General features: G+C 38.2%; 1 protein-coding gene across 19 annotated transcripts in view; it reads left to right on the forward strand.

Annotated features, from left to right (window-relative positions):
* Positions 1-24,726, forward strand: part of LOC126213414 (eukaryotic translation initiation factor 4 gamma 1-like) — a 786,084-nt gene that overhangs the window by 505,190 nt on the left and 256,168 nt on the right. For all 19 annotated transcript variants that reach the window (XM_049941158.1, XM_049941157.1, XM_049941144.1 and 16 more), the window contains 2 exons: positions 6,069-6,242; positions 17,654-17,809. In XM_049941158.1, the coding sequence (XP_049797115.1) occupies positions 6,069-6,242; positions 17,654-17,809 (330 nt within the window). The remainder of the gene's footprint in view (positions 1-6,068; positions 6,243-17,653; positions 17,810-24,726) is intronic.

Genomic DNA, 24,726 nt, shown 5'->3' on the forward strand with positions numbered 1-24,726 from the left:
TACCTATCAGTGCTGCTATTGTAAATTCAGTAATCATGTATCTTTCTAAACTAAACTCTGAAACTTAATAGTGCCGATTTTTATTTTTCAAAAATTTGTCCTAATTCTGTCTTCCCTTCCTCTCTTTCCCTCTTCTCTAATTAATATTTATTTAAGGGAAATTTGTTTAAGAAGTTGTTTGGGTATCTTTGTAATCAATTTATTGAGACGGAAATGTATAAAAGTTATAAAAAAACTTGTAGGTGACAAAAAGTTTTCACTTCGGGTGATAGTGAACTAGTCTTGTGACAGCACCAGAATTGATGGGGGGGGCGAGGGGGGAGGGGGGAGACCAGTATCAATGTTCACTCTTCACATGTCTCGATGGGAACACATTGCACATCATCGATGATGTGTTTTCGTCACTTGAACTATACACCTGGTAGATGCATATCAGTGGAGCTTGTTTCACACATGTATAACTCTTCATTTCCTTTAAATGTCCTGTGTTCTTCTCGAACATACAGAAAGTTGATACATTAAAACAACAATGTAGCAACTCCTGAGAAAGAAATGAGCAGGTTCTTATTATTAGAATTAACTTTTCTAGCCTGTGAGCTATTCTTACATTGCACCAGTGTATTCAAATAAAATAACGTAAATCAACTAATGTATAATTTGGTGAGGCTTAGAGTAAATGTGGGAATGCAAACACAAAAATTGGGGTTTTGTGTCAGAAGTGTAACACCGCACTTGCACGGACATTAAAGTAAGTATTGCTGCCAACATGCATTGAACTGGCCTCATTGAGTGTTAGTTGTAACACTTGTCTGTCAGGTTTTGTTTTTTGCACATTTAGATTGAATTTTTTGCTTTAGCCTGGTGATAACATAGTTGTGGAGTGCTGTTGTGGCAATATGTGTGGACCAAGTTCTGGTAATGTTGCGCACATTTGGCTGTTTGTTTTTATGTTCTTTGGAGTGGATTTTGGTGTGCTGGTGCTGCATTTAACTAGCTTCTTGCATGCTAATGACACTGGAATAAATATACGTACACACACTTAATGGTACAATACACTTACCACTGGCGTATTTTCAAGTGTTTAGACTATTGTGCTTATCTATATCTCATAGGTAAAGTGGCATCTAATTTCACGATTTCTAGTTGAGATTGTATTTGTAGTATGAAGGTGACATTTTTCTGATTAGGATGTTACAAAGAAATCTTAGTTACTGTCACTAAATTGATCATGTTCAGAACCAAGGCTTCTCCCTTCTTCCACAAATGAAGCAGTGTTTGTGTGTATTACAAATATGGTCTAGAGCTGAAATTGGGGAAATTGTGCTTTTGCACCTTTCTTCTTAGGTGTAGATATTTTCATTTATTATAACTTGGTTGAAATTTTTGTTCGTGTCTTACCAGCCCAGGTGCTGGAATATTATTGTACTCATCATTGTGTTATGGTTGTTTACAGTTTAGTTCAATCTTTTTTCTTCTCGCTGTTGTAGCATTACATACTTATTGATATTTTGTCCTAATGCATTAGGTAATTAACTAAAATAATTTGTAAAGAAAATATTTGCAATTTTGTAGATTGCAACCTCCTGTAGGACAAAGCCTAATCTTTGAGAAGCGTGTAGCAAAGTTCTAGCATCTGTGTAAAATTCAACAATTTGGCAGTATAGAAAGGACCTTTTTATATATTTTAATGCAGGGAGCTCACATCTCAAAATTCAAGTGGAGAAATTGTTTCAGTAACAGTGTTGATAAAGATAACTGTAGTAGTTCGATAACTGTAAATTCTTACAGAAGCATCTGCACAGATATTTTTTCTGTGCTGAAGTGGTGTAGTGTGTCCCAGGAGGATTGGTCAGTATTCAGGCTGTAACGAAACAGGCTATTGGGTCTGTAGAGTACCCGATGCAGCAGGTTGCGTAGCATGCGATACACACTAAAACAGATGTGGGTAGTGTATAAGGACACTTGGTGAATAAGGCTACTTAGTGCAACAGTGTGAAACAGTTGTAACGAGAATGCTAAATTGTGTCAAAGACCAATTAATTTATGTTCGTAATCAGGTAATGTAATGCACAGTTAGGATAAGTGGTTATCACTTTGATACAAATTTTGGGATGTTTTGAAGAGAAAGAACAAGTTCTGGAATCAGTGTTAATAGTGTATAAATGTTAGTAACCTCATCATTCCGTTTGGTAATTGTAATTCAATTAGAAAAATTGATTGTTTACCTGAACGCAAAGTAACTGTGTAAACCATTAATTTTGGTCAAGCTTAACATTTATGTGTCTTGCGAGCCTGGAAATATATTCTTACAGAAATCACCAACTAAAAATCTGCAATTCTGTGATTAATGTTCCTGGAATGTTCTATAGAGAAATTCAGTGCAATGTCCACATATTACGAAAACCAGAGAGAATTAGTTTGAACTGGAGACATAACCTGATTCAGAAAAAAATTTGTATCATAAATAATGTTAGAAGAACGATTCATTAATTTTTTTTAACACAATTGTAAGATTTTGTGTTGTTCATAACTATTCTGCATTTTAGCCTTCAAATGTTGTGAAATGTCATTTTGAACGTTTGAATTTTAATTTTGATGTTGGAGAAATATTACCAACTCAAAATTGTTTCATAAAATCACATAATTAATTAAAATATGTAAAAATATTAGAGAGTGTTCTGGACTGAATATTAAAAACTTAATTGTTAGCTGTATGTATATTTTGCACTAGTAAAATATTGTTAGTTTCGGAAATATGCTATGTCGATGTAGTAGTTTTAATTTCTAGTGAAACTGTGTAATGTCAGTTTTTGCTGGATTAACGTAATTGCAATTGTAACATCTAACATGAAATAACATAATAATGTCAAAGAATGTAATTGTTAAAAGATGTATAAATACACCTGGTCCAGAGCTTTTGGAGGAGGGAGGTTGGAGGACTAGCTGATGTGTTCCGGTCCGTGTAAAGTTGGGACAGTCAGCTGTTGTGTGTGTGTAAATAAAAAAAGTGTTGTCAACAGATTAATTGGTGTATGTCTGGTAGTGACCCAAGACTTTTTGCAGCGAAGTTATCAGCTCTAAAAATGTAAAACATGGAATGATTAGCTGTACTACGTTAAACGTGAATTAATGGAATTGCTACGTTAAATTTGGTGAATGGAGCTAGTGTGAGAATTTACAGTAGATTTGATATTGGAGCTGGGCTTCTGAACCTGGTTATGTTGCAGATGGTTTGATGAACTGAATGATCATTCAAAGCAAAAATGTTTAGTAAGCAGGAGCCTTAAAATTTACAGTTTAAGAGCTGTGAGCATTAGTTAATCTTCAGTATTGTGAAGCACATCTCTTTGACTGAACAAGTGATTATAGCTCCCTACGTATGTATTGTAGAGCCCGTGTTTAACAGACATTTTTGCTTGGAATGATTGTTTCTGTCATATCGCTGAATACTGACCGTAACTTTGTCACTAGCAGAGAGATGGAATTTTATTTACTGTATGTAATTGAATTTAAGCAGCAACTCATAATCCACGACTAATATGTGCCTCAGAAGTGTAAGTGCCAAATGCAAGATGCATCTAAAAAGTTAAGTGAAGGTTCTCAGAAAATAAAAGAGAGTTACACACAAAATTCATTTACTAGCCTTCACAGTTAGCACCAGTAACTACAACAGGCTTGTTATATTGTTTGTAAATCTCTTAGAACTGTCCACAAACTCCTGTTGTATAACTGCGTGAACCACCACTAGCACACATTTTCTGATATCCGCGAGGTCTGCATGCTCAACTTTTCGCTCGATCTGAGCTGCTTGTTCGACACACTCCGTATTCTCCAGATACGGTGCTGGCAGATGAGTTTTTGTTTCCTCTCCTTTATATTAGCTGTGAAACACTTACACTTTGCAGATGTTTATTATTTTCCCCGACCAATCTCCGAACTTTCAGGACTCGTCTTGCGCTAGACGGTCTATATGCAGCTGAAATGGTACATTACTAGTTGGAGGATATGTAAAAGTGTTTCTCTTTTAGTAGTGTATGATATAGTAGGAATGTGACATAATGACAAAATGTGCCAATTTAGTTGGTAGATAACGTCTGAAACAGCAGTGTGCATTTTGTTTATGTTGGATTAACACAGCAGAGTATGTTAGTTTCTGTGAAACTAATGCCTTAATGCCTGCGTCATTTCTGGTAATTCGCCAACATCTGAGACAGTAAAGCTAGTTGCTTTTTTTTTTTTTTTGTGTGTGTGTGTGTGTGTGTGTGTGTGTGTGTGTGTGTGTGTGTGTGTGTGTGTGTGTGTGTGTGTATTGCTGTACACTCCTTTTTAGTTCCTCTATACTTAGATATCTAGTAGGTGATGCCATTATCTCTCACAGGTATTCAGTGTGAAATTTGAAAACTTTGCTTCTAGCTTATGTACTTCTGTAGAATCCATTCAGTGCAGTGTGTCCCATTCTTCTTTAGTATGACAGTTGTGGTGATTTGATGGCAACTGACCTATGTCTACAGTATCACAAGGAGGCAGCATTTGTATTCAGGCTGCCGTGCTTAAAAAAAGTTACTGTTTCATATGCTGTCAACGTAGTTGCCACACTGTTTGTTTATATGAAATGATAACTGAAAAAATGCATTTTAAATATAGGTGAATGCACATTATTAACAGTAGTCAGTGGAATAGATTTCAGATGGGCAGAAATGATCGGTGTGTGATGCTAGCATATCATTGTCACCATTTCTTCCAAAAGGAGCAACATATCGCAGTAGCTATTGCAGATTTTTTTTCGTATTTGTGTTGGAACTTATATAAGCAGTTTTTGACTGATTGATGTGGGAATTAATCACATTCCCCCAGCACACAATGAGGGAATGCTTCCCAGGTGTTCGGCTAGCAGTGGAGTTGTCATCTTTTCTTCAATCATATTTAGACAACTTTGTCAGGTATCTAGTGAAGACTTAATCACTCACCCTTTGGGCGCTTAACGGAGGGTATGATGCACGTCCTTAGCAGTTGTTTTGCTTCTCCGTGGCACTGAACTTTTAAGACCTAAAAGACTGTGCCAAAAGGAAAAAAGGTTAAAAAACTGTTGTAAGACAATACACTTCCACAAAAAAAGCCTTAATACTTGCTCGACTATAAAATACACACACCTCCATTTCTGTTAAATTATCTGCTGCACTATTCTCCATTACTTTTTGTTAAATTCTGCCATTAGTTCGTTCCCATTGTAGCGGTCTTCTCGGATTTCATTTCGTGCTCAGTCGGGGCAGTGCTCGGTGGAAGCTGATATAGTTTTTTGCTAGAGTCACTTGTCACATTTGTGTTCATAACTGCTTCGTTCAACAGTTCTTAAAGCCTGCACAGAATCCCAGATGTCACATTTACATTTTATGTGAAACACCAGCTTTTTGGACTCTGTTAGCTTTTAAAATGGTATGTGATACCTTTTATTTTGCAGAAAGAATCAGTAGATGCTGAAAACCTCAATTTTTAAAGATTTTATAGCTGTCTTCGCAAAATGAGTGTACAAAAGCGGTATGCACTTTGAGTATCTTGTCTCTTGTCTGTTTCCTCAATAGGCAGTGTTCAGTGGTGTCACAGTGTGCACTCTGTTATGTGAGAACCAGTTCTTATACTAGTGAAGGAGAAATGACAAGGTTCTGACTCTTAGAAATTGTCAGTGTCGGTAAGGAAGTTGGAGAGACAAGTTTCGTGCAGATAATTTCCATAGTTAAAGTATTGTCACATTTGTGCTATAAGTATTGGTCCATGGTGTGTGTTTCAAAATTACTTAAATTAGCTTACAACGGTTTCCATCTTGCATACAGTCTGACGCGTGTGGGGAAGTTAGCAAGTTCTTTAGATTGTGAAATTTTATTGCAGTTGGTATGCCACAAATTCATGAAATGATTTGGGGATTTTTCTATTTTGTTTTAATGTATACAAAGACTAATACAGTTTGAAAGTTGAGATGTGAGAGTACCCACAGATATTATAAAGAACTGTTTGGTAACAGTATATTTTGGTCAACTACATAACCAGAGACTGAGGAATGCACGTATTTTCAGAACACTGGGCAGAGCCTGGATGTGGCTGCAGAGTTTGCAGCACGTGTGGCTAAGGCGGCGAGTGAGAAGACGAGCCCACCCCCGCAGCAGGGACAGGTGTCGAACACGCCTCTCCAGGCGCAGCCGACACAGGTGCAGGGGCCTCCGCCCCCTTTTCCTTCAGATACTCAGCCGGTAGGCCACTTCTTGTTGTCGTGTGTGTCCATGCTTTGGTAGGCAATAGGGCTAGGAGAATATCAGTATAGTGAATGGAGAAGTGAAAAAATGATAATACTAGGATAGTATTGTTTATCAGTGAGGTTACTAATTTCGATCACAAAGGCCACCGTACGACCTAAAAGTGAACGTGCAGCGGTATCTTGACGTACAAACATTACCAAATTACACAAATAAGGAGCCAGAAATCAAGTTGAAGTAAATGACAAGATTTCCATACTCCAGTAAATGCAGTATACAAAAATGTTATTACGTATGCAGATTGTACATTGACAATAATTAACCACACAAGTTTTGTCACAGTTAAGTTTTGATTATCATGAACACTACTACAACATACATGTTGACAATTTCCAGGAAACAAGTTATACTGCATTACAGCAATGAGTTATGGGCCTGCTGTCTGACACATTAGATGTCGCCACTGGACGTCAGTTCACTTTACTTAAGTAAAAATATTCTTTTTATTTATGTAAAATGTCATCCAGAAATTAGTGCAAATAGGCGGGAAACGCAGGTGATTGTTCTCAGTAATTTGTAAAATAACGGCAAAATAATAGTCTGTAATGAAATTACAAAGTGTCATTGTAAGTGCAGTCGATCATTAAACAGGTGTGCAGCTCACTAATACAGCAGAGCAACGATTTTTTAAATAGCCAAGCTGCACCTGTACAGTCCAACCACCAATCAGGAGCATATGGAATGGTGTACAGTAATATGCAACAAAAAGGACACTGGACATAGTCAGTGCTGATGTCTTTGATATCATCCATTCTTATGAGCCACAGTTGCGTCTCAGTAATGGTGGATTGTCTCTGCAGCTGGTGCGAAAAATTTTTTCGGAACTTTATTAAAATATGAAGTCTCCTTCCTTGTTAAAATTCGTCACTAACTTCTGTTTTTAATTTAATGGTTGATAGTATTCACTCCACACACACACACACACACACACACACACACACACACACACACACACACACACACACAGCATCTCTACTATATGGTGAGTAGCAACTTCCTTTCTCATAATATTGTCACAAGTCATTTGAGTTTTGAGAGCTATTTGTATTAAATTCTGGGTTAAAATTTTGTACACCAAATTAGAGTATTTTTATTTAAGTCTTCCAACTGATGTGCAACAGTGATATCTAGTGTGCTGGCCACTACTCGGCAGTATAATTTGTTTCCTTAAAGTGTCAACCTGAACTTGTAGTGGTGTTCATGGTACTCAACATTTGTAACTTCGTGACAAAACTGCTGTACCCAATTATTGCAACTGTTCCCTCTATATATGGAATGACATGATGTGTGCACATTTACTCGGGTGTGGAAATGTCATATTTGTTTTAAAATATTAAATGACTCTGTATTTGTCAAAATACTTGGTCCTCAATGGATTTATGTATGCTAATGTTTAGGCATGAAGATGGTTGTCATTCACTGAAATTAGTAACTTGATTGATAAACACTTGTGGTCTGTGACTAGATTTGTAATAAAAATAACTCCTGGATCACTGGAAAACATTACTGTTACAATTTCACAAATTATTATTATTATTATTATTATTATTATTATTGCTGCTGTTGTTGTTATTATTGCTGCTGCTGTTACAAGTGACAGAAGTAAGTTTGTTTTGAGATTGTTCGATTTGTAATGGAGGTAGTTCTCCACAAATTTCAAATGGATTCCTTGTGAAGTTTGCAGACCCAACAAATATCAAGCTCATGTGTGACTGCGATGACAATCCCAAGAGTACCAGAGTTATTTCAGAAGTGTTGCCTACATGTTTATTGTAATGGGGAACTCCATTTAACACTATTTGATGAAGTATGAAATGATTGTGCGAGTATAACAAGATTAGCAACTGGAACTTTCAAATTTCAATAAATAAATCCCACAGGTAATTTTAAATCCCTATCTTCCCAACCTTGTTTAGATTTCCCTGCTACCTATAAGGCACCAGTGCAAGATTAAGACATATCGCTTTTTCTAAGTAATTAGTCTTCTATGAACATTAGTGTTGAAATCATCTTCCAGTTCAGAACTTATCTAGTTTGATTTTGCATCCTATAAATCCACTCTTAGTATACAGCTTGTGAAATTTGCAAGTAGCTGGGTGTATCTGAAGCCAGTATGTACAATAGGTTTTGTTGCTGCTCTATCTGGTGGGTGATGTACGACGAAAGGAGATGTATTCTTTGAAGAGAATGAATTCTTCCTATAATTTATCCTGAAGTCAATCAGATTCTTCATATGTGATGAAGCTAGTGGACATGTCGTCACTTTTCTGCTATATTACCAGCTTTCTTCTCTCGTGCCATCTCATAGTATTCATTTCTGCATTGAATAGGACACGCAGTACAGAACCCTTTCAGTCTTCTAAAATCTTTTTGGCAATGTAAAGTGATGTATATTTTCACATGTTTGAAATGTTGCTGTTGGATGAAAAAGTTGCAGTGGCTTGGCAACGCCCTTCCTTCTTGAATTGGAGATAACACAGTTCACACTTTTAGAATTTTCAGTTGACTGGTATGTCAGTGAAAGAACCAGTCAGAACCAGCATTTATCTGACAGTGTGACGATTAATGTTGCTTGTGTTATCAATAGAATTTTTAAATGTTTTGCAATGTTCTTTTGTTCTTCAGTTTCGCTCTTACATAGATCACTTGAAGTTGTTTACATGGAAGTGGCCCATTTAGCATATATTCTATAAAAATTGGTGCTATTTTGCAGAAATATGTAGATGGCCTTCACACTTTCTAACCTTTTTAAACTACAGTTCCACTTCCATGAAATTTCTGCCGCAGTTGAGTTGAGTTGTCTCTTACATTTAAATTATGCTGCAACAGGTCTCTATACAGTGTGACAATAGACGCTCTGTGCAATGTAGTCGTTAGTAATACCTTTTATATTTCAGAAAACAGAGGCCATTAATTATGTGAATGCAGGGTGTCTGTTCTTTCGGAGATTTCCAAAATAACAGACACCCTGCAGAATCTGCAGCTGTGATACATTATATGTACATTGAAGGTGGAGTTGGGGTAAAGGAAGGGAGAGGGAAGGGATTACTGATGTCAGCTGCATCGGGACGTCACATGGCATGAGTGGTAACGAGTGAACATGAATGCCAGACCGGCATCTTGTGCTTAATAAGCAGGTGCTGTGTGTGTGTGTGTGTGTGTGTGTGTGTGTGTGTGTGTGTTCCAATTGTATATTGATACCATGAAGCGATATGTAGAATGGTAACAGAATACTGTCTGTTATGTCTTCAAAACTACCAGGGAGAACTGATAACCTCGCCGTTGAGCACCCAGAAACTCCAATCGCACAGTTATTATAAAAATGAAAATCATATGTGGAAACAGTGCAGTTACAATGAAACTGAATGTCTGGCCAGTATTAAATTTTGGTAGGCAGTACTGCACGAAATACTGTTGTGCCACAAATTACCTGTGAGGAGGATGGCAAGGGGAAAGCGATGTATTACGCAGCACAGGTGCCGGTAGCTAAGTCCTAGTGGCAAACGAGCGATCTTATCAGTGTAGTAGTTGGTCCAGTGTTGGTAATTCAGGCTGTAGCAACAGCATCAACCAATTTGACGGAAACTTTTTCTTGTTTAGGTATAAAAAGATGGAAAACATATTTTTAAACATGTATTCGCAGCACTTGGAATTGTGTCCTGCAGTTTAAAATTCTAGGTGGCCATTCTTTCTGTAATTTTACAGAAAACCTTATATTTAATGGGACTGAAAGATCTCAACGAAAAGGAAAGACCTAATTGATTTTAGGCCTATCTCACTGATGTCCTTAACATTTGTAAGGCATTAAATTATATTTATGATCGTTTGTTGCCTGTTTTGTTGTACTGACAGCTATGGCAAATGTAAACTGGCCACATCGCAGTTGTGAGTAGCGTGGTAGTGGATAGACCAGGTGTATGCGATCCAAACGAGGACTGTCGATATTTTTAAAAATATCGAAAGTAGCTATGTTGATATTCAAAAAAATATCATTGTCGGCCCTCAATATATTGAAAGTAAGTACCAACATATCGACAGAAAAAATATTGACATACGTGCATATAAAAATATCGGCTATACTTTCTAAATGTACAGCGAGTTTTACAGCTGTAGAGTATTGATATGTTATTAGAGATTCTGTGCATCAACAAGCTAGCAGCCTGCCTTTCCTTCCTAGAGCAAGAATTGGAAAAAAAATACTTGTTCACACTGGGCAGTAACCACTTTGCTGACAATAAAAGGTGACCGACAGGCCCGTTGTTCAGTATCATCACACATTGGATTCGTCCGGACTGCTTCGGTCGACTTTCTTGTTTTCATTTCTCCCGATGCCAGTGACACAGCAGTTGTAGTGTCAAAACTGCACGGTGCAGCTAAATGTTTCAGTTTCTGTCTCGAGCGCCAGTTTAGTCGGCATTTCCCCTCACGCGTATCTGACCACTGCATGTTACATGTAATGTATAGATTTGTGTAGTCATCATTTACCAGATTGGGCTGTAGTGAAACCAGCTTTATCAGTGAGAAACATTCATGTAGTTATTGCTACAGGGGCATTCCATTACTACTGCTGAATATAAAGCAGCATTAGGAGACCTAGTTAGCATTTCCTGAACTGCTTTCAGAGACGGTTTCCTTAAGAGGGCAGCAACTTTTCCTGTTTTAAGCAGTTGAGCTAATGACTTGTCTCTTGCATTGAAGGAGTGTTGAAACCCAGTCTCTTTCTCTCAAATGTTAGGAGTGTTGCAACACTGTTGAACTGCAATCAAGTGCAGGAATCCTTTTAAAGGATTGGTGGTGGTCCAGTTAAGCCTGTACATAAACAAATGCAACATACTATCCCATAATGGGCAGGAAGTCCCTCTACTGTTTAGTTACACATTTGAGGATCAATCATTGGAAGTAGTAACAGCTGTAAAATAATTAGGAAGATGTGTCTGTAGTAAAATACAATGAAGAGTCCATAGGTTCATTTAGTAAGAGTGGGAGAGTGTTATAGAGATTATCAACAGACACACATAGCAGAAATGAGAGGTGGTGTCCAATGTTGAGTATCATTGAGACTGAAAATTTTCAGTATGTTGTGGTTGTAAAAACAAATGATTTTTTGTTTGTTTTTTGGCAGCTACTTTCTAATGTTTTGCTAGGTAATTGCCATATAGTTCCATTTGCTCTGTGCATAAAAAAAGAATCTTGACTAGAGAACATGGCTGGGCCATGGTTTTTAAGATTTCAAATAGTCATTAATGCTTAATAAAGTGAAGGTTGGCTTAGAAATGCACTTACCAAAGAAACCTCTTGTAAGTGAACAATTTATAATTGTACAGTGAAATCAAGTGGGTTTCCTTCTTATTGGTGAATTTCGTTAAGGTCACCCAGGAACTGCTGTTACTGATGAAAATACTGCTGCTGCTAGATTGGTGCTTGAAAATGATAGATGGACATCTTAAGCATTTATTCGGGTCACATTTGGCATTGGTATGGGTAAATTCAAAGACATTTTACAGCAGCAGTTGGATGTGAGAAAATTTTGTTGTCAGTAGGTAGCACATGAACGGACTCCTGATCCAAAATGCATCCACATTGATGCAGAAAGTCTTGGAAATTCCAGCTGGCACTTAAAATTTGGCTTGTAATATCAATACTCGTAATGAATCGTAAGATTCAATGTTGTTATCCTCAAAAGAAATGTTAGTTGAGTCTTTTGAACAGAACCTAAGCCTGTGAGATTTATATATGAATTTGCAGTATGGGTAAGAATATGGTTGCTAGTTTTCATTTTCTGATGTGGGCCGTAATGTTACTATAGCATCATAAGATGGACGTGCCATTGGTACTACAACGTCTGGAAAAGCTTTTGACAAAAAATGATTTTTATCACACCGTTGTATCTAAACTAATTATTGAGTATCTTGATGCCTTACAAGTCAGCACCGTGGAGCCTCACTACACAAACATGGCTATCAATTTGAGATATCTTTTTGTTTCCAAAAACTAAGTACAAAATGGGGTAGCATCATTTCTTCATAGTCAGATGAAGCAGTGGAATGTTACAGTAGCCTGGTTTCTCAAGTGCCTCAGCAAGAGAGGCGTCATTAAGAGCTGCTTTAATCGAATGCAAAAATGTGATGATGATACAGGGAACATTTTGAAAAGCAGTAAAACCATTTGAATCTTTTAAAACTAACTCTTGTCTTTTCTAAAAGAAATTCGTGTTGCTCTCACAGTCAAATTTTACGTTTCAGATGTATTAAATAACGATGAGTCAAATATGTGTCAACTTTCTCCCCCATAAACTTCGCGAAATGACGACAGTGGAAAATATAAGGAAGTTAAGTGTGTGCAGAGGGAAGACAATCTGTTCTTCCCACACACATTTTGCTAAAGGCAGAAGAGGCGGAGCGGGCCTAGTACGAAAAACATGCCGCACCATAAGCTTGTGGACTGTAGGTGACGACATAGATTGATGTGCATGAGCTCTGAACTTTGTCTTCATCAGGCAAAGAGCTTTCTCCCCACTCGTGCTTTCCAGCCTTTCCCAAGCTAGCCTGGTTCACCCTGATAAAGGAAATGAGATACATTTTTCTTTCTATTTTTTCTCTTTATTTCAAATGTCTGAGGCAATACCTGCGATTTTTAGTTTTCCTCAAAATTATTTTTGATCGAATAAATATACTGTTACATTTCATTTGAGGCGATCGATTGATGATCATTGGAATTTAATAGGTTTGCAAGATATATGAAAATATGTAGTTAAACAGTTTTGTTGTGCCTTGGATTTCGGCATTAGTCTCATATTATATGGAGGTAAAAGCATGTCTACACAATACAGTAAAATTTTAATTTTGTTTCAGGGATACATACTACACTATAATGTAAATAAATGAACAGCTTTGTTGGTGGGTAGTTACTAAAATGTGTATTTACTGAGTAATTGTCTGCTTCTTGACAATGGATACATTTGTCATGGTGTATACAGTTTATGGTTTGGACATTTTATCACAAACAGTACTCTTCATACCCGAAGTGTGGTTATATTGTGTGTTGTGTACAGGTCTGGTTCTGGAGAATGTCTGGCGAACACCTTTTGGGTACCACAGGGACCTCTAAAATGTTTTGGACAGACGGGTATCTGTTCTGTATGCTAGGAATGTTGAAAAGCGCTGTCACATTTTTTTAAAAAATAGACATACTGCCAAATAATTATGTGAACTTTTGTTTGTATAGTAATTTATTATGTCCAAGATAACTTTAATCACAATGTTCACCTCATTAGTTTCAGAAATTGATAGCTGTTATCAGATAACGATTAATTTCCTAACAGCTTCACCAGGATATACAGTACAGCCAGGTGATTGTTATGAACATGTCTGTCAGTGATTTATACATCATATTTGCTACATCTCCCGTGGGGAGATTCTTGATAACCAATAATAATACACAGATAAACAAGAACAAGGGTTTATTATGACCACAGATTTAATAACAAAGGAAAAACCCTTCTCCATAAAAAATAATAAAACTCCTCATACACTGACATACACCTGGATCACACTGTGAATAAATGTAGTGGGTCATGAAACCGGATGCCACTGATAATAACTAATGATGGAGGTTGAGTGAGTGTTTGTCATAGTTTGCTGACGGGTTTCTGTTGGCGACATCACGGGAAAGTCGTCGTAGGTTCCACTGCGGTGGCTTCCAACTGGGCTCTGACAGATGGACTGCTAAGACTTGGCGCATGAATTGGCACAGAGCTTTGGTGGGGCGAACTGAATTGGCAACATAGTTTGTGCCGCACTATATAGCCCGGTGCGGAGGAATTTGTGTCGATCCAGTTCTGCACACTTGACAGTGTAGGAAATAGATCCCTGGCACGGATGACCTCTGGTTTTGTTTGTCCTGCTGTCTGTCATCCTTGTTGCGATTGACGGAGTCCGGGAAGGGAATGCCTTGAACATGTGCAACTCTGTGATGCTTAAGTGTCTGAGGGGTTGCCGGTCCCTTTAGGTGAACATTGAGTACACAGCAATATTGTTACATATCAAGAAAGTGAAGTATTAATGTATGTTGATATGAGAGGGTGTCTATACTTGGAGACAACTGGGAAATCCAGGAAAAACCCAATATATTTTTATTTGGAAGAAAACTGAGAAAAACCAGGGATTTTTTTAGAATTCCGGAACTTTTCATTGTTTTACTCTTTGGTTCAATTTTTGTGATTTTCACTGGTAAGAACTGATAACTAGTAAAATGTATGCAAGGCTTTAGGACAAAGACTATGAAACACTTCATATCGGCAAACTATTTCCAATGCGTGTGACGTCACACCAGTTTACATTAAGTTGGTTTCGAGCAGTTGCCAGCAGGCTTGTGCGCGTGTGCAGTTGAGCTGCGTACGAGCAGAGCCTTCTCCTGCTTATGGCTACTTGAAGTGTGGCTGTAGCTGTAGCAAGCAGCAGTCGTGCCAAAAGAAAAAAATTTTCTGTTGCGCCCAATATTCACACATACGCAGAGCAGCAGCCTGGGTTTTAGAGTAGAGAGGATATTGGGTCTTAATAGCATTTAGCAATTTTGCTTTTTCCTGATGTCCTATTTCTTCTTCATTTACAGTTCACATGTCAAATGAAAACAAAACAGATTTCTATGGCTGGGACCTATCACGTGAATTAAAATACATTCACGTAATTACGGAAGATTCTTGTTAATTTGTTTTCTGAATTTTATTTTGCACATTTTTGGCAGTCTAGCATTAATTACCTTGCAAGCAATAAAGTTATTTTTGTTGGTTTGCTAAATAAATGTGGCTCTCATCAATCTTTTCTGCAGATCATTAAATTTATAAGAAATTAAGTATTTCATTCCACACTATTGGCTAGTTTCAACTGTTCACTGAATTTGAAGTGCACATTTTCATTTTCTGGCACATGTGGCATTGTGCCATAATAACGAATCAAGCATGAGACAATACAGTACTGGTACTCCAAGAAAATTTGCATCCCAAAATCAGGTTGGGGCCTATTTGATTGTCAATTGGGACATACGAATGTGTCCTTTAAGCTGTATTGTGCGTTTTAGTATGGTTTACGAAATTCCTATGCTCTTGTAGTAGTATCCTCTGGTGGCCTATTTCTTGTCTGATGTCATTGTAAGAGCTCTCAATGCTACATGTGTCTACATCTACATGACTACTCTGCAATTCACATTTAAGTGCTTGGCAGAGGGTTCGTCAAACCACAATCATACTATCTCTCTACCATTCCACTGCCAAATAGCGCGCGGGAAAAACGAACACCTAAACCTTTCTGTTCGAGCTCTGATTTCCCTTATTTTATTTTGATGATCATTCCTACCTATGTAGGTTGGGCTCAACAAAATATTTTTGCATTCGGAAGAGAAAGTTGGTGACTGAAATTTCGTAAATAGATCTTGCCGCGACGAAAAACATCTTTGCTGTAATGACTTCCATCCCAATTTGCGTATCATATCTGCCACACTCTGTCCCCTACTACGTGATAATACAAAACAAGCTGCCCTTTTTTACACCCTTTCGATGTCCTCTGTCAATCCCACCTGGTAAAGATCCCACACCGCGCAGCAATATTCTAACAGAGGACGAACGAGTGTAGCGTAAGCTGTCTCTTTAGTGGACTTGTTGCATCTTCTAAGTGTCCTGCCAATGAAACGCAACCTTTGGCTCGCCTTCCCCACAATATTATCTATGTGGTTTTTCCAACTGAAGTTGTTCGTGATTTTAACACCCAGGTACTTAGTGGAATTGACAGCCTTGAGAATTGTACTATTTATCGAGTAATCGAATTCCAACGGATTTCTTTGGGAACTAGTGTGGATCACCTCACACTTTTCGTTATTTAGCGTCAACTGCCACCTGCCACACCATACAGCAATCTTTTCTAAATGAGCATACGGGCTTCCTACATTGCCGTAGCTGCCCATGCGCAGTAACGCCTCTTTTCTTGCACACTCTGGCAGCTGCTGAAATGAACCCATGTCCAAGAGGTCGCGGGAAAATAATTGCTAATAGTTCTTCGAAAACGAAATTTTTTTTATGCAAGGTGAACTATGTTACATGTGAAAATGTGCAATTAATTTCTTAAATCAGTGTGTTTGACTCTCCTTTAAAACTCCACACTGTCAGGAACAGCCACTTAAAATAATTAGAAGACCAGACATTAATGTCATTCTTTAAAATTTTACTGGCGCATTGGTGTGATGTATCTTAAAGTGTAACATACACTAAAAAGACCAATGTTATATGTGAAAGCTTAGTTCTCCTTGTGGCTACACTGTGTACATGAATTTAAACCATTAACTTTTCCTATTTGTGCATATACACTATTTATCAGTGAAGTTATTGGCGGACTACATCACGTGTCCTTCACTCTAAATATCTGCTGTCATTGGCTGACGAGATCACATGACACGAGCTATGATTGGCTTAAAACAGCGTATTGCAGTCTCTATTTCAATGCGTCAACAAACTAACGTGCTGAGTTTGGTGGAATTCGAATTTATACTTTCGTAATATGAAAATGTGCAGCAGACATGTTGCTGTACACCAAAGATCTTCCCAAAATGTTTTGGAGATAGTCATCACTATAATGGGCTTCCACGAATCATTACTTCCGTGTGAAATACGCAAATGCACACTAGTTGCGCAGTCGTAGGTTGGTGTGGCGTGATGTGAAATGTAAACATTCCTCCTCAAGATGCTCTGTGCCATGATAACAGTTTCTACCTTTTTTCTTACCCAGGATGTTGAACTGAGTGACCTCCTCCTCGGCATCAAGCTGAAGATTTCATGCCTGCTGTTCCCTTGACAAAGGCTGCCAGCTTTAATGTTTTAACTAATGTAGTGTTTTAAGTTTTATAAACCATAATTTTGTGATTCAGTAATAAGTCTTACATTACAACACAGTTATCTTTTTAATGTAGTTTCTCGAATATAGTAGAGCTAATTACTGTTAGAAACAAAAACAATAATTTTAGATTTTTAAAATAGGCAAAATTTAAATTTGTTCAGCATATGAAATTAAAACAATGTAAAGGGAATGACAGTAAGAGTAATTTATTCATTTTTGCTTCTTGTTTTCTATGCTTTCCTATATTTTACTCATCCCTGCATTTTACACTTTCTTGGACGAATCCACTGGAAAGTCTAAAAGGGGTTTTACTGTATCTTGATGAAAAATCTCATCTGAAGACAGAAATTAGTTGCTGAAACCGGTAATGTGAACATTGTAACTTTTAAGCGATTGTGGATGTGATGAATTATTATATAGGCAGGAATTAGTTCGGAGCTGGCACTTGAGAGACTTCTCGGCTTTCAGGTTGTGAACGGACCAGAGCATGACAAGGTGCTGACACCAGAAGAGCTGCCCAGCAGGCCTCCAGGTGTGAAGCCCGGCAATGATGTGACGGCAGAGGTGTTCCGGCCGATGCCAGTTCACTCCGACCCCCAGCCTATTCCGACAATCATTAACAAGGTGAGCTTTCCCTCTTCGTGGGGACATGTTATCCCTCATACAATTAAGACAGCGTTGTATACACAGTTCTTCTTTATGTGGTTCATAAGCTCAGAAGAAAAGGGGACGTCTACATCTAAAGGAGACGAGCGCCATCTTATTCTTTTGTAGTATTTTATACTTTGGCAGCGGCATATTTGTGTAAAACGGGAGACAGATCTGAGTTCCCTGTGACAAGAGCATGCATTCAGATGTCGGGTGAGAAAATTTGGGGCTACTACGGAAAGAAAACACTAACTTCATCAGCGTATTACATCGGTGTTTCTTAATCTCTTACATATAATTAGAATGTTTTTTAATGTCCATGTTAATGTGAAACCCCTATTTCTTTATAAGGCATGTTTCTATCACCACATTCTGTAAAAGAATTATTTGCAACAGAGGACAAGTATTTCAATTACTATTTTACCTTACGAATGTTAGGGAACCTCTATGTGGACATATCCATATCTGATCCGTGTTACGTTTACACCAAATGTTTGTTCCATTTGTGAGAAGGCTATTGAACCTACAGCAATAAATTTTCTACCAGGTAGTAATTACATACTGTACATTACACTGAACCAAAAAAGTTCTGTTAAAGTCCCTTATTTCCAAAAATTTTTAGAAAACAAAAGGATCAAAAATTTTCTGTCACTTTTCGTCCTTTTTATTTTATTTAGAAGAAAATACTACAAAATTTTACTTTATTTAAGGCCCCATGCTTGAAGAAGGAACTTACCTAGATACATACTAAACTTTATTGCATAATCTTGAATAGTTCTTCAGAGAAAGGGTCTTTTCTAGTAAAAAAAAATTACACACAAGAAATTACTCAGTGATTAAAACCACCTAATGCATATTTTTCTGTTCATCTGCCTCTTGTGTGTCCTCCAGCTTTCATTTGCAACATATAACTGAATGTCTTGCCCCCCCCCCCCCCCCCCCCACACACACACACACGCAAAATCAATCTTTCAGCATCTTGCACTCTCTCTTTGCCACAATGGCAAAGACCTGAAACCATATTCTTACCAGGAATAATTCCTAATTTTTGTAGTATCAAACACATGTCAATATTTCCACAGTTGTATGAGAACAGTATAATTTTTAATGTCTGCATACATACAAACACTGTTTTTTGGAGATAGTTCCAAATCAAGCTCTTGAAACACCCATTTGGATTTGGGTTTGTTCATGTAAACAGTTCTTCAATAGATCAGGCCTGGCCAGATATCTAAGTTTTGACTTTATAGCACAAAGTACAGCTGCTCGAAGACTGTGCTTAAGTGAATAAAATTCTCCTGTCACTTTTGCACTGTTAAACTTCTACAGTGATGTCACATTTTGAGCAGAAACATGACATGGACTTCAGTCTGCAGAAGATTTATTAAAAAAATATGCATGCACATAATTTTTTGTACCCTGTATTTTGTCCTTAACCCTTCTCATTGCCTGTCCATATCATTTCTGTAGGTTTTTTCCTTCATTCTTAGCCAAGTGTTTTTGTACATGGCCGATACATTCCATTTTGGAATGCCTTTTGTCATACTTCCATCCCACCAGTGTTGCCCTCATAGTTATAACCACATTTCAGTTTATGTTCCTGTTGATCTATTACGAGTTTGACAGTCTTCGTTCATAATGTCGGACATTTCTTGTGTCTACACTTGTTGCTGTAACAACGCAGTGTAGGGAGAGATGTCCACTTTTTTGCCATCTCCCATCTAAAACAATGGAAAAGTCAGTGCAACCTTCATTTTCTATAACAGCATCCCTTACAGCATTCCTCATGCTCTCATCACTAACTTCCACTATAGCTTTCTCCAACAATGCTCCCAGATTTGGAAAGTTCCTATGTGTTTTCCATGAACTTAAGTCCTACTTTCATAAAACACATTGAAATAGTTACAGGAGTCAAATACATCTGTGCCTTTGCTATAATCAGGGTGTTCACACCCCATGACAACCAGGAAATTGTGGAGAAATCCAGGATTTTTTTTCATCTGGGAGAAAACAGGGAATAGCACGGGGAATTTTTTAGAATTCCAGGAATTTTTCATTGTTGTAGTTTGCAGTTAAATTTTTGTAATTATGACTCATAAGAACTGATATTCTAACAAAGAATTTTGCTTTAGTCTCATACTGCTGATAATACTGCAACCTTAAAATATAAAGAAGAGAGAACACTAAAATAAAACTTAAACTGCAGAAAAATTGTGCCATTACAACAAAGCACAGTGCGCACAGACACAGGTGTCTACCGATAGCAAAATGTGTCAAAGGCTTTAGGACGAAAAATATGCATTACTTCTTAACCACAAATTGCTTTCCCTCAGGAAAATGGCAGCAAGGGCCAGGAGAGGACACCAGGTGCACTCACTGTGTGTACCTGGGGGCCTCATGTTGTAGAGGCTATTCCAGCATCCATTGAGGGAACAGGATGCAACCAACTGCAGGTGATGGCACACGTTAGAACAAATGATGCCTGTACTCTGGGCTCAGAGGTCATACTTGGATCATTCCAGTGACTGACAAGAGATGGTTGAGAAAAGACCGGCCTTGTGCACGGATTTCCCTAACGAAGCTCACAATTTGCAGCATGGTCCCGTCAACTGTTCATATCCCTTTGATTATGAGTTGAGTGGAAGAATTGAACCAGAGACTTCGAAGGTTCTGTGACAAATTACGCTACGAATTCCTGAGAGGTGAGTCGTAGTGTTGAGAACTACTGGGTTCCCCTAATTTGGTCAGATGTGCACTGACATCAGTGGTTACTGCTCAGTTAGCCACTTCGTGTGGGATGCACTCAAGTTTTTTTTTTTTTTGATGGCTCTCCATCCAGCGCAGGTAACAATAGCTGTAAAAAAAACCAGAACTGTCGGTGTAAGCTTGAAACGCCCCCCACATAGGTGAAAGGATTAAAAATCTTAATTTTTAAACTGTAGAATTATTCAAAACAAAGCCCACAGTTTGAAGCGCTCATGAAAACCAGTGAAGCTCACATAACATTAGGTACTGAAAGTTGGTTGTAACCGGCCATGTATAAGTGAGATTTTTGGGGAAAATTAAAGTGTGTATCGAAAAGGATATATCAGGAGAAAGAAAACTGGCGTTCTGCGGATCGGAGTGTGGAATGCCCGATCCCTTAATCGGGCGGGTAGGTTAGAAAACTTAAAAAGGGAAATGGATAGGTTAAAGTTAGATATAGTGGGAATTAGTGAAGTTCGGTGGCAGGAGGAACAAGACTTCTGGTCAGGTGGCTACAGGGTTATAAATACAAAATCAAATAGGGGTAATGCAGGAGTATGTTTAATAATGAATAAAAAGGACTGTAGGTAAGCTACTACAAACAGCATAGTGAACGCATTATTGTGCCCAAGATAGACACGAAGCACACACCTACTACAGTAGTACAAGTTTATATGCCAACTAGCTCCGCAGATGATGAAGAAATTGATGAAATATATGATGAGATAAAAGAAATTATTCAGGTAGTGAAGGGAGATGAAAATTTAATAGTCATGGGTGACTAGAATTCGAGAGTAGGAAAGGGGAGAGAAGGAAACATAGTAGGTGAATATGGATTGGGGGAATGAAATGAAGGAGGAAGCCGTCTGGTAGAATTTTGCACAGAGCATAACTTAATCATAACGAACACTTGGTTCAAAAACCATAAAAGAAGGCTGTACACATGGAAGAATCCTGGAGATACTGGAAGGTATCAGATAGATTATATAATGGTAAGACAGAGATTTAGGAACCAGGTATTAAATTGTAAGACATTTCCAGGGGCAGTTGTTGACTCTGACCACAATCTGTTGGTTATGAACTGTACATTAAAACTGAAGAAACTGCAAAAAGGTGGGAATTTAAGGAGATGGGATCTGGATAAACTGAAAGAACCAGAGGTTGTACAGAGTTTGAGGGGAAAGCATAGGGGAACAATTGACAGGAATGGAGGAAAGAAATACTGTAGAAGAAGAATGGGTAGCTTTGAGGAATGAAATAGTGAAGGCAGCAGAGGATCATGTGGGTAAAAAGATGAGGGCTAGTAGAAATCCTTTGGTAACAGAAGAGATACAGAATTTATATGATGAAAGGAGAAAATACAAAAATGCAGTAAGTGAAGTGGACAAAAAGGAATAGAAACGTCTCAAAAGTGAGATTGACAGGAAGTGCAAAATGGCTAAGCAGGAATGGCTAGAGGACAAATGTAAGGATGTAGAGGCTTATCTCACTAGGGGTAAGATAGATACTGCTTACAGGAAAATTGAAGAGACCTTTGGAGAACAGAGAACCACTTGTATGAATATCAGAAGCTCAGATGGAATCCCAGTTGTAAGCAAAGAAGGGAAAGCAGAAAGGTTGGAGTATATAGAGGGTCTATACAAGGGCGATGTTATTGAGGACAATATAATAGAAATGGAAGAGGAGGTAGATGAAGATGAAATGGGAGATGCGATACTGCGTGAAGCGTTTGACAGAGCACTGAAAGACCTGAGTCGAAACAAGGCCCCGGGAGTAGACAACATTCCATTAGAAGTCCTGACAAAACTCTACCATCTGATGAGCAAGATGTATGAGACAGGCGAAATACCCTCAGACTTCAAGAAGAATACAATAATTCCAATTAGAAAGAAAGTAGGTTCTGACAGATGTGAAAATTACCGAACAATCAGTTTAATAAGTAACGGATGCAAAATACTAACGCGAATTCTTTACAGACGAATGGAAAAACTAGTAGAAGCCGACCTCGGGGAAAATCAGTTTGGAGTCCGTAAAAATATTGGAACACGTGAGGCAATACTAACCTTACGACTTATCTTAGAAGAAAGATTAAGAAAAGGCAAACCTACGTTTCTAGCATTTGTAGACTTAGAGAAAGCTTTTGACAATGTTGACTGGAATACTCTCTTTCAAATTCTGAAAGTGGCAGGGGTAAAATACAGGGAACGAAAGGCTATTTACAATTTGTACAGAAACCAGATGGCAGTTACAAGAGTCGAGGGACATGAAAGGGAAGCAGTGGTTGGGAAAGGAGCGAGACAGGGTTGTAGCCTATCCCTGATGTTATTCAATCTGTACATTGAGCAAGCAGTAAAGGAAACAAAAGAAAAATTCGGAGTAGGTATTAAAATCCATGGAGAAGAAATAAAAACTGAGATTCGCCGATGACATTGTAATTCTGTGAGAGACAGCAAAGGACTTGGAAGAGCAGTTGAACGGAATGGACAGTGTCTTGAAAGGAGGATATAAGATGAACATCGACAAAAGCAAAACGAGGATAATGGAATGTAGTCGAATTAAGTCGGGTGATGCTGCGGGAATTAGATTAGGAACTGAGACACTTACAGTAGTAAAGGAGTTCTGCTATTTGGGGAGCAAAATAGCTGATGATGGTCGAAGTAGAGAGGATATAAAATGTAGACCGGCAATGGGACGGAAAGCGTTTCTGAAGAAGAGAAATTATTTAACATCAAGTAAGGACTTAAGTGTGAGGAAGTCGTTTCTGAAAGTATTTGTATGGAGTGTAGCCATGTATGGAAATGAAGCGTCGACGATAAATACCTTACACAAGAAAGGAATGGAAGCTTTCGAATGTGGTGCTACAGAAAAATGCTGAAGATTAGATGGGTAGATCACATAACTAATGAGGAGGTATTGAATAGAATTGGGGAGAAGAGGAGTTTGTGGCACAAGTTGACAAGAAGAAGGGACCGGTTGGTAGGACATGTTCTGAGGCATCAAGGATCACAAATTCAGCATTGGGGGGCAGCGTGGAGGGTAAAAATCGTAGAGGGAGACGAAGAGATGAATACACTAAGCAGATTCAGAAGGGCGTAGGTTGCAGTAGGTACTGGGAGGTGAAGCAGCTTGCACAGGATAGAGTAGCATGGAGAGCTGCATCAAACATGTCTCAGGTCTGAACAACATCGAAAAGGATAGAGAAATGGGGGTATTGTATTTGTCGCAGTAGACGAGAAACTCAGATCCACCAAGGTAGAAATTACAACTGCACTTGAGATTGTTTGGGCAAGACTCAGTATTAGGAGTGGACATAAAATGATAGGAGGGGCCTTTAACCGTCCAACAATTTAGTAAATGCCTTCTCTGAAAACTACGTAGAACAGATAGCTAGGAAACATAATATTGGATCTAATGGTAACAGATAGACCTGACCCCTTTGAGGTCAGTGACTGATGCGGTTGTGGTAACATTGATTACCAAAGTACAAAGGACAACTAAAACAAGCAGAAAGATACATATGTTGAGTAAAGCATAACAAAATCGGTAGTGTCGTATCTCAGTGAAGAACTTGAAACTTTCAGCAGAGGGCAGGTGCATGTAGAGGAACTCAGGCTCATATTTAAAAGAATAGCTGACCGTGCACTGGACAGATATGCACTCAGTGGAGGGTCCATAGTGGATAGGAACCTCCATAGTATAGTCACTATGGAGAAACTTCAAAAAGAAACAGACCAGCAGAATTCTGTCAAATGATATTTCACAAACCCCAAAAAAATTCTGGTTGTATGTAAAGGCTGTTGTTCGCACCAAAGTTAATGTCCAGTGCCTAGTGAACGAGACAAGAAATGGAAATTAATGGTAGAACAGCGAAGCTGGAGTTATGAATTCCGTTTTCAAATGTTCCGTTACAAAGGAAAATTCAGGAGAACAGTCTAAATATAACCCTCGTACCACTGAAAATAAGTATTAGTGTCAGTGATGTTGAGAAACAGCTGAATTCGTTAAAATTGAGCGAAGCTCCAGAGCCTGACTGATCCCTAACAGATTTCATACTGACTTTGCACCTACATTAGCCCGCCTGTAACTAATCTATTGTAGGTCCCTCAACCAAAAGACCGTGCCGTCTACAAGAGGGGTAGTAGCAGTAA

Source organism: Schistocerca nitens, chromosome 11 (genome assembly GCF_023898315.1).
Source record: "Schistocerca nitens isolate TAMUIC-IGC-003100 chromosome 11, iqSchNite1.1, whole genome shotgun sequence".
Lineage (NCBI taxonomy): Eukaryota > Metazoa > Arthropoda > Insecta > Orthoptera > Acrididae > Schistocerca > Schistocerca nitens.